Source organism: Atractosteus spatula, chromosome 5 (assembly GCF_055471065.1).
Source record: "Atractosteus spatula isolate fAtrSpa1 chromosome 5, fAtrSpa1.hap1, whole genome shotgun sequence".
Taxonomy (NCBI): Eukaryota; Metazoa; Chordata; class Actinopteri; order Semionotiformes; family Lepisosteidae; genus Atractosteus; species Atractosteus spatula.
The window spans coordinates 18,491,210-18,502,223 of record NC_142710.1 but is presented as its reverse complement, the minus strand read 5'-3'; the positions used below and the strand labels follow the sequence as shown (position 1 = coordinate 18,502,223).

General features: G+C 39.7%; 2 protein-coding genes across 2 annotated transcripts; one reads left to right on the top strand and one right to left on the bottom strand.

Annotated features, from left to right (window-relative positions):
* Positions 1-5,062: 5,062 nt before the first annotated feature.
* Positions 5,063-7,942, top strand: rbp4 (retinol binding protein 4, plasma). Its single transcript, XM_088916092.1, has 6 exons — positions 5,063-5,252; positions 5,487-5,624; positions 5,760-5,896; positions 5,982-6,088; positions 6,491-6,703; positions 7,213-7,942. Exons 2-6 carry the CDS (start codon positions 5,523-5,525, stop codon positions 7,230-7,232), a joined length of 579 nt encoding a protein of 192 aa, XP_088772218.1. The 5' UTR covers positions 5,063-5,252; positions 5,487-5,522; the 3' UTR covers positions 7,233-7,942.
* A 1,144-nt stretch (positions 7,943-9,086) lies between these two features.
* On the bottom strand, positions 9,087-10,861 carry LOC148834669 (free fatty acid receptor 4-like). Its single transcript, XM_088915771.1, is given in 4 exon segments — positions 9,087-9,488; positions 9,831-9,959; positions 10,324-10,794; positions 10,796-10,861. Coding segments are annotated over 4 exon segments (1,068 nt in total).
* Between the last annotated feature and the right edge of the window lie 153 nt (positions 10,862-11,014).

Genomic DNA, 11,014 nt, shown 5'->3' with positions numbered 1-11,014 from the left:
ATATGTAACAGGTTTGTGTGGAGCATTGCCTTAGCTGCTGTCTTCTAAACACACTGCTGGAAGCTGAGCTGAGCCAGACTGGACCTTCTTTGGGTTACTGTATTGTATTTTGGCTTTCTAAACAACCCAGTTTCATGTACAAGGACAAGCTAGAGTTTCAATTATTCATCTGTTTTTCTCTTCACATGAATAGAATAATGGCGGTGCTGATGAGGCTAAAGTGATTATTGACATTATTATCGTTTTAACCAACTTGCAGCAAAGCCAGAAATCTTTCCATGTTCAGTTTACTCCTTATGTGCTTGTTGGTCCCCATTCCATTCACTAGTGTGATCTTTAGGTTACCCGAAAGTGTAATCTAAGAGTACAGCCGTTCAATTTTGCACAACAATATCAATCCTTATCTATCTATCCATCTATTTTCTAACTGCGTTTTCAGTGCAGGATCGCCAAGGATTACCTGCTAGCATTGGGCAGAAGGCAGGATACAGCTAGTCCACACACAGACACAAGCACACTCCCCCTAGGGCCAGTTTTCCCAGAACCCGTTTAACCTACCAGTATGTTCTTTGGCTATGGAGGGAAACCAAAGCACACGGGGGAATCCCATGCAAACATACAAACCACATGCAGATAGCACCCCAGGTCTGGACTTGAACCCAGTTCCCCAGTGCTGAGAGGCAGTAATGCTAACCACTGTGTCACCATGCTGCCTGGGAAGTTAAATGATTATATATTATATTCATGCTTTGTAAAGTCTGTTTATGGCATTTGTTTAATGTCTAATGGGTTAAACCTATTTTAAGAAATTATACTACTGAATAGTATTGTACTGTACTGAATCCATGACCTAAAAAGTCCTTTTAACAAGATAAAATCCTGTTTATTGGAGTAAGCAGAGCTGTGAGAAAGAGGTGAGCGACAACAAGATGTATAAATAAACTTTCTATTATTTCTTTGAATTAACAAGTAGGCTGTGTCTATTCTTACCCGACAGATTAGAACAAGTCAGGATACACTCTACTTGTTTTGTCTAAAAGGGCTTTTAAATACTGTAAGTCAAAATCAAGTCCAGCTCAAGAGCTCTACAATGCCCAAATAATAGTATTTTAGATTAAAAGCAATAATGCTAAAACATACAGTGGTGTGAAAAAGTGTTTGCCCCCTTCCTGATCTCTTATTTTTTTGCATGTTTGTCACACTGAAATGTTTCAGATCATCAAACAAATTGAAATATTAGACAAAGATAACACAAGTAAACACAAAATGCAGTTTTTAAATGAAGGTTTTTATTATTAAGGGAAAAAAAAATCCAAACCTACATGGCCCTGTGTGAAAAAGTGATTGCCCCCTAAACATAATTACTGGTTGGGCCACCCTTAGCAGCAACAACAGCAATCAAGCATTTGCGATAACTGGCAATGAGTCTTTTACAGCGCTGTGGAGGAATTTTGGCCCACTCATCTTTGCAGAATTGTTGTAATTTAGCCACATTGGAGGGTTTTCGAGCCTTAACCGCTTTTTTAAGGTCATGCCACAACATCTCAATTGGATTCAGGTCAGGACTTTGACTAGGCCACTCCAAAGTCTTCATTTTGTTTTTCTTAAGCCATTCAGAGGTGGACTTGCTGGTGTGTTTTGGATCATTGTCCTGCTGCAGAACCCAAGTGCGCTTCAGCTTGAGGTCACAAACAGATTGCCGGACATTCTCCTTCAGGATTTTTTGGTAGACAGCAGAATTCATGGTTCCATTTACCACAGCAAGTCTTCCAGGTCCTGAAGCAGCAAAAAAGCCCCAGACCATCACACTACCACCACCATATTTTACTGTTGGTATGATGTTCCTTTTCTGAAATGCTGTGTTACTTTTACGCCAGATGTAATGGGACACACACCTTCCAAAAAGTTCAACTTTTGTCTCATCAGTCCACAGAGTATTTTCCCAAAAGTCTTGGGGATCATCAAGATGTTTTCTGGCAAAACTGAGACGAGCCTTTATGTTCTTTTTGCTCAGCAGTGGTTTTCGTCTTGGAACTCTGCCATGCATGCCATTTTTGCCCAGTCTCTTTCTTATGGTGAAGTCATGAACACTGACCTTAACTGAGGCAAGTGAAGCCTGCAGTTCTTTGGATGTTGTTGTGGGGCTTTTTGTGACCTCTTGGATGAGTCGTCGCTGCGCTCTTGGGGTAATTTTGGTCGGCCGGCCACTCCTGGGAAGGTTCACCACTGTTCCATGTTTTCGCCATTTGTGAACTCAGCTTTCCAAAGATGTGATAAACCACAGTTGATTTATGTTTTAACAGGGGGGGCAATCACTTTTTCACACAGGGCCATGTAGGTTTGGATTTTTTTTTCCCATAATAATAAAAACCTTCATTTAAAAACTGCATTTTGTGTTTACTTGTGTTATCTTTGTCTAATATTTCAATTTGTTTGATGATCTGAAACATTTCAGTGTGACAAACATGCAAAAAAATAAGAAATCAGGAAGGGGGCAAACACTTTTTCACACCACTGTATATGCATGCACAGGTCTTCCCAACAAGACTGTTTGAAACTGAAGCCAGTAATGGAAATTATATTGTCCCTAATAACTCGTTTTAAATAAACATTTACTTGAAAAACAAAAGATTTTCACAGATAAAATCCAGTGAAGCTCATTCTAAATAGCACTGGCAGCCTCATCTTTGGGGGTTTCTAAATAAGCCAGTCCTCTGTGCCCACCACTTCTCTGGGTAATTCATTCTGTAATTCAAAAGACAGCTGCATTCTCCGACTGTCTCTCCTGATTCCCATTCTGGCTGCATAGAGTCTGCTGTTTTAAACCCAACAAGCACAAACACACACAGCTGCAAGTGGTGGAGTATGAAGAGATCTGCCACAGATCAGAAAACACTTTCCTGTTTTCACCTCCTTGTCCTGAGACCAGCATGTTGTCTACTCTTCAGCGACATCACCAGTGAAGACACCCATGCCTACTGTTGAGTGAATGTTTACATGGAAGATCGTACTGATAATGCTGCTTTTTAAAATATACTGTAATGTTTCAGGGTTCACATGGGTGCCCTTGCCACTGCCACCTCAGGCTGGCCCCCCACCATCGGGGACTTGAACCCAGGCCTCCGGCATCACTCAACAGGGACCCAGCCTCCTGAGCCAAAGGGAAATCTCCCCTCAGCTGTGGTCCCTGCTATTCACAGGGAAGGGCGGTGACATCACCATGCTGATAAGCCAGCTCTCGCAAGCAATGGAGGCTGTATGCGTTACACTCTCCCCCACTTAACTCACCATCCTTGGCGAAGGGCTATCCGACCCCACTACTGACACCAATGTAACACTTCAGGGTTCACATGGGTGCCCTTGCTGCTGCCGCATCAGGTCAGCCCCCCACCATCAGGGACTCAAACCCGGGCCTCCGGCATCACTCAACAGGGACCCAGCCTCTTGAGCCAGAGGGAAATCTCCCATCAGCCCACCGGCTGCGGCCCCTGCTATTCACAGGGAAGGGCGGTGACGCCACCGCTCTGGTAAGCCAGCTCTCGCAAGCAATGGAGGCCGTATGTGTTAAAATATATAGTTTTACTTATTAATGTACCAAAATGAGGATGAATATTGTTGTTTTCACAAGAACATTTGTTTCTAAATTCATTAGGGTTTAAAAAAATATTTTTATAAGAAACAACTTAAAAACCTAGACATTTGCAGGAAAAGGGCTGGATTTGAAATAACTAATTATTAATAAATCCTTATTAATCATAAGAATCAACTCATTATAGGTTCAGATGGACGTGATCTTTTTTCATCCTCACTAGAAAGGCCACTTTTAAATACAAATTATTATTATTACTGTTACTGACTATTGCTTGCTGTCCTGTTTAACAAATTACAAAACAAAACATTTTCTGTTTGAATGTCAACAAAATATTTCATTTAACTTTAAATTGAAAATGAAATGATTGGTTAGATCCCATATTGCTACTGACTGATTTATTTAATTTGTTGTGAACAGTTGCCATAAATGAGGAATCTTTGCATATGACCAACAAACACTCTTCTAATATAGATTATCTCCACAATAATTATCTCCACAGCATAGTTGGTGTAGACTACTGTTCTATTACACTGATAAAGTTTTGGAGGCTGTGTAACGTAACAACAAATAAGACATAAATAGGAAACCAGATAATAAGGATATCAAAGGAAAGCAGGTACTGATATTGTCCTCAAATTTTAATTTATCTATGCGGTTTATTTATAGATTCGAGTAAATACAGTAGCTGGGTCAGCATGTGTAGACTTCAAAGGAACAAGTAAAGGTTTATTCCATGCTGAGAAGAGAAGAAATAAGACACAATGTTTTAGCTGTGGAGCCTTCTGAAGAAGGCTGAAGAAGGTTACACAGGTGAAACATTGTGTCTCTTTATTTTGTTTTTAGCAAAAAATAAACCTTTACTTGTTCCTTATCAATATGTTCATCTGGAAAATCCCCTAGTGGAACCTAATCTTTAAAAAATTAAAAATGGAACTTCTGGAATTTAGAAAGGCGAAGTGTTCATGCTGTGGTTGATCTGAAAGTTAAATAAACATATGCAACAGCATAATAGGTCTACTGTATGCTACTTTAAAATGGAAGGAAACATGATATACTAAATGCCTTTCAATTACTTTGCTGATGGCTCACATTAGAAATCTGAGAAAAGCACAAGATGTTATATCATATACTGTATATAGTATCTAAATGCTTAAGGATATTTAAAGATGTCTTAATAGACAGCAATAGGAGCAAGCCAGAACTTGTGATACATTCATTCAATTTGAATTGTCTTGAGTTTTTGTAGTGTCCAGGCAAAACCTGTCAGGGCAATATTTTATGAAAGCAAGCCCTAGAGAATCATAAAATCAGTTTCAGCACCTGGACATTCTTAAAGTCTAATGAAAACCAGATGGCTTTTTAAACTTTTTTTTAATCTATTGGTATGCAGTCAGTCTTTCGTAAGAAAGCTGGAGCTTTTAGCTAAAACCCTCTATTGATCAGTGGGGATCAAAGGGAAAGAGCTGTGCCAGAACACAGGACCCTGAAGTAGGTGCGCACGCATTCTGGAGAGAGCCTCTGATTTAGCGAGCTGCCCTGGGACGTGTTTCCAGAGGGAATGACGAAACCAAATCATTAACAAGGATCTCACTATATAAACCGCTCACCCAACTAGCAGGAGACTGCAGTTCATAGCGTATTCTGCAGAGCAAGTTTTCAGGTACTCTTTTACATGGGAAACAGGATTGCCTGAAAAAGATTTAAAGCTTTAATACTGCAAAGTATTTTGACTTTATTCTTATTTTTGTTTCCCAGTTGCAATGCAAGGGCATTTCAAAAACATGTCTTGTTAGAAAGAAGAGAGGCAATCCTAATATGATCAGTATTTGGGCTGGAGGAAACTGAACAGAATCTCAAAACTTGTTTTAATGCCTTTGCTTTCTTCATTTTGCAGATCTGAATCTTCTTCTTCACCAGAAAGGGTGCAGAGATGATCCGAATCTTAGCAGCCCTCTGCTTCCTGGCCACCTGTTGGGCACAGGACTGTGTTGTAGACAATATACAGGTTATGAAGGACTTTGACAGATATCGGGTATGATAAAAACATCCTTTAAATTTAATCAAATGCTTGTTGTAAGCCTAAATGCTATTCTCTGGAATCCATGTAACATTTTGTTCATCTTTAGTATATTTCTATTGTATTTAACTGAATTCTGATGTTTTTCAGTATGCAGGAACATGGTATGCTGTGGCCAAGAAAGATCCATCTGGGCTTTTTCTGCTGGATAACATTGTAGCTACTTTTAAGATTGAAGATGATGGCAAAATGACTGCTACAGCCAAGGGTCGAGTAATAATTTTAAAGTGAGTAGAGACGATGTTCAGTCTAATTGTTTTTCCTCTGCGCTTGTAATATCTGATGTCAAATTATGGTTCTCCTGACTTTCAGTAACTGGGAGCTGTGTGCCCAGATGTTTGGTACCTTTGAAGACACTGAGGACCCAGCGAAATTCAAGATGAAGTACTGGGGAGCAGCAGCTCATCTCCAGAATGGATGTATGTGACCCAACTTTTATTTCTGTTTATTGCATGATTAAAAAAAGTTCCAAGCGTTTCATCAAAATACTAGTAGAGAACATTTTGAAATACCCAATGTTCGTAACAAGACAGAACAGGTTCCTTTGAAGTTTTCAGTCTAGATGGTCTTTGATTTATGCCTTGACACTGAAAACTGAGAAGCTAACATGATTCTTTTAGAGGTAAGGTAACTCCATTTAAAATCACAGGCAAAATTACGTTATACATGTAACATGCCACGTCAACAGATTCATGTGCAGCTGGGACTGGGTTATTCTCCAAAGAGGGTGACTGACTGCATGGCTTTTCAGGTTTTATCAGCTGGCTGAAGAGCAATCGTTTTAACACGAAACTTGATTTCTGTCTGTTCTCCCCTTGTAGACGACGACCACTGGGTCATTGACACCGACTATGACAACTATGCCATCCATTACTCCTGCCGCCAGACGGGCTTAGATGGCACCTGCCTGGACAGCTACTCCTTCATCTTCTCACGCCACCCTACTGGCCTGAGACCGGAGGACCAGAAGATTGTGACCCAGAAGAAACAGGAGCTTTGTTTGCTGGGCAAATACAGGCGTGTGGCTCACACAGGTAAGAGAGAGGGTGCATACATTAGGACAGGGTAATATCTCTTGTCCTATTTGCATTTATTTACTGAAATAGAACAAACAATATGAATGCATGCTGTTTGTCAGCAGTCACCTGTAGCATGTTCACTTCCAATGAACAAACTGCACTGGGATTTTAGCGAGCATTTGTGCACAAATTTTGCCTACACACACTGCAAGAATCTAAAGAAGGAGTGAGGATAAGGTGTGCTTTCCATCTGCAATAGTTAATATGGATTTTCAGATTGAAGTCAATAACCCCCGGTGTCCGGTAAGGACACATTGAGTGCGTATGTCCAAAGTACTCTGTTTCTCACTGACATATTTTTTAAAGTCCAGTTGTTAAAGTGTTAAATTGAAGATATTGCCAAAGATATCACTTGTTTTTCTAGGCAGAAAGTGAATTTTTATAGGAGCTTGCTTGTTGTTTATATTAGCACAGGGCTGGTTTCCTTTTTAAAAAAGATGTAACTTTGTATTCTGCTTTTATAGGTTACTGCGATAACAGCTGAATTGATGAACTGAAAAGGACACCATGGATGTAGCATCACATTTTTCAAAATATACACCCTACTAAGTGACCTATGCAATGATTTTTCAATCCATTCTGCTGCAATGTTTGCTTTTGTTGCATCATTTGGTGTTATGGCCTTCTGAAAGTCTTTTTGAATATTTTCAATGTGTGTACTGTACGTTCTTTTACAAGCAAATTCTTGTCTGCTGTATTGGTTTGGTGTAGTTTACAAAAACAAACTATAAAACAAATATTTTTAGTTCAGGTCATGTTTGTTCATTTAGACCTGAATGTTGAATTCAGATCTGAATGATGAACAGCATGAATAGTTAAAAAAGACTCATTCAATCTTACTAAAGAACACCTGTCTGGAAATGTAAAAAGGGAACAGTGTTTCATGGTGTCACAGCAAAGATATAATTAAGCCTGTCACTTTCTGTAAATTTCGTTTCCCTCAGTCTGAGCCAGAATCTGGGTATATTTCATTTTATATGGTGACTAGTTTGCTTTTACTTTGGATTTAAGTGTAACATATAGTTTTTTTATTCATTCATTTTTGCTTTCAATCCTGATTTGATTTTGACTGAAATAATGTTTTATAATCTTGCTCTCCTATCACTTTTTAGAAATGTTTACAGCACATTTTATTTGCATCTGTCTTCTTTCTGTTCATTCTTTAAATAAGAAAATAAACATACTTTTTCGCAACTGTTGGCTCCCATATCTGTGTGTTTAAAAGCTTTTTTAAAAGTTAAGAGACATGCTGTTATTCATTAGTGGAGAGAAACGTTTGTCTTTTTCCAGAAGAAAGAAAGATTACAAATGAAGGAATGTCATTCAGTTCACCATTCAGGAGCTACAGAGAACTTTAAGTTTAGAATTTGACAAAATAATCAACACTTTCAAAATAATCAATCTGCATACTGGAGAATAATAACTGAAGAGGCTCAGACAAAAGAACCAGGCTGGTCTGATCTCAGAATGGCACACCAGGTTTCTAATAAGAAGGTGTGAGTACAGAGACATGGTGTTTCCCATCCTTCAATTTTTAGAACATTTCAAGTTTATAAACCTCTTACTTTAAGAGGAGAATTTTTGGGCAACAAATTGTGAATAATGGAATATGGCTAGAATGTTGTGGCTAGTTGTGATATAGAAGAAATTGTTCAGGTGGGTAGCTGCGTCAGCATGCGTAGGCTGCAAAAGAACAGGTAATAAGTTTATTCCGTGCTGAAAAGAGAAGAAAGAAAACACAAAGTTTCGGCCGTGGAGCCTTCTTCAGGTGTGCTGAAATGTTGTGTTTTCTTTCTTCTCTTTTCAGCATGGAATAAACCTATTGCTTGTTCCATAGAAGAACTTATATTGGTTTTAATCATTTAATCATTTATAACTCCAACCGAAATAGAAAGAAGAGGAAAAACTGAAACAGAAGAGTGTTAAAATTTTGATTAAAAAATTCAGGTGGTGTAACTCTAAAACCACAAGCCGTAATGAGCTTTGGTGTGAAATATTTTAGAAAATCTCTGCAAAGTAAATATCAGTTTACCTGTACCATCTACCTATTGAAATTACCTTGTGCATTTATGGGTACCTTTGAAAATCACGTTAAAAGATCATGTCTACACTGTCTGCATCACGTACTTCTTCAGATGGGACTATATGTTGAAACTCTCAGTCGGTTTTAGCAAAATTGGCCAACGAGTTTCACCTTCAGCCTCTCTTTCACCACAGGCAGAGTGACAGTTCTGAATGAGGAAAGGAGAAACAGATCATATACAGTAGGTACACAACTGCCTGTCTCAGTGCAACATGATCTGAGCTGCATCTACCCAGTGGGTTCAGATGGCTTATTTCAGCCATTTGGATTGACGGTCAGGATTTGAGCCACACGGTGGGGGTTGGCATGAGCTTTCATCACGGGTGCTACCCGGGTGAAGCAGCACAGCCCGTGAGCCCGGCTGCTCCTGAACTGGCTGACACCGTACAAGATGGGGTTCAGGGCCGAGTTGGCAAAGGTGAACGTGACCATCCAGAAGAACATGGATGAGGGTATAAAGAGGTCACCCCGAAAGTTCCTGATGAGAATCAGAAAGCTGGTGATGAAGATGGGGCTCCACATCAGGCAGAAAGACCCCACGAGCAAGAGCAGAGTGCGGAGGAGTTTCAAATCCTGTCTGGATACTGGAAATTGTTGTCCATCTGCTCTAGAGCTCCATCTCCCATTTTTCAGCCTTCTCTGGGAAGACTTAGTAATCTGTGAAGAGAGGCACAAAAGCATCAGTGGGTATGACCAAAATGGGGCTCATACATATTCAAGTCCTCTGAGGAATGCTGAGAGATGAAACATTTAGATCAAATCTACTAAGCACATAGATCTGATAAACATAAAAGAATGAAAGTGGGATGGTGCCAGTTCAGTTCAACTTTCCCTTTAATGATCTTTTAGTCAAAAGTCTAATTCAACTAATCAATTTACAAACAATGTGTAACACTACACACAAAATATTAAAATGACAAATTTACTATGTCCTTTAGAATTGATTCCAATAATGAAAAAGCTAAGAAAGGGAACTTTAATGCAGCAAAATTACTGTACCTGCAAAAGTTTGCCATAGCTGATCACAATGATTAAACCAGGGATGAAGAAATCCAGTACAGCAAAGGCAATTTCCCACGTAATCTCTCCTACCACACTGGGCCACATCAGGGTACAAATCTGCACTGTCTTCAATCATAAATACATATGTAATAACACCACTTCACAATATAAAACAAGCAAACATCTGGTTAAACTTTATTTGGAGGTATGGTATATGAAAAGGATGCTAGCAGGATACAGAAACCATTTTTAGCTTGCAATCCTTCAATGCAAATCACAGGAGGAATATATCCAGCTATGAATGACCTATATCTTGCCTGCTTGTAGTCCAGAGCCCTCTTGGTGATTATGAGGAATATAGACAATTCCACACCAAATCTGAGGATGCAGCTAATTTAATGGTACTTCAAAGTCTTTTTCAAAAAAGGATCCATTATACACTGCGTGTTGTGCTGAACTGCATCCTAAATGTGCTTCAATCTTGTCTTACCTTGCCATGAGACGTGACAGGCATTACTTGAAAAAACAAACACAGTGGCAGTGAAGTAAGGATGGAAAACATCCAAACACAGCCCACAGCGCAAGAAACAAGCTTCAGGTTAAAGGCCGGTTTCACCTGGAGCTTCCGAATAGCACACATTCTCTCAAGGCTTATGGTGGCCAGAGTGGCTATGGTGACACAGCCACTGATGCACATGACGTACAGCAGCAGGCGGCAGGCAGAGGCGCCGAGGGTCCAGGACTCAGTCCAGCGCACAACGATGATGAATGGAATCATACTGACAAACAAGAGGTCCGCGACAAACAGGTTTAGCACAAAAAAGTTCTTATTCCAGGGCTGCTTCTGCCTGGAAACCAGCACGATGGCGGTAATATTTCCAACAAGGGATGCTCCCAGCAGCACAAGAAGCACTGCTGTCTCAACGACTTTGACAAAAACCTTGCCGGAATACTTGAAATCAGGAAAAAAAAGAAAAATAGGACACATTGTGCAGGTGTAACAGATAATCAGGGGAGCAGAAATTCATTTCTAGTTACTTCTCAGTCTCCTCCTCAGTCCTTCTAGTGGATGTTCTCAAATCACATTTCCAATTTAAAGCACCCCCTAAGTCATCAGCCCCTAAAGCCTTCCCACTCCTGCTTAAAAGTACATTTTCTTTCTTTTGCACTCCTGTATTTGA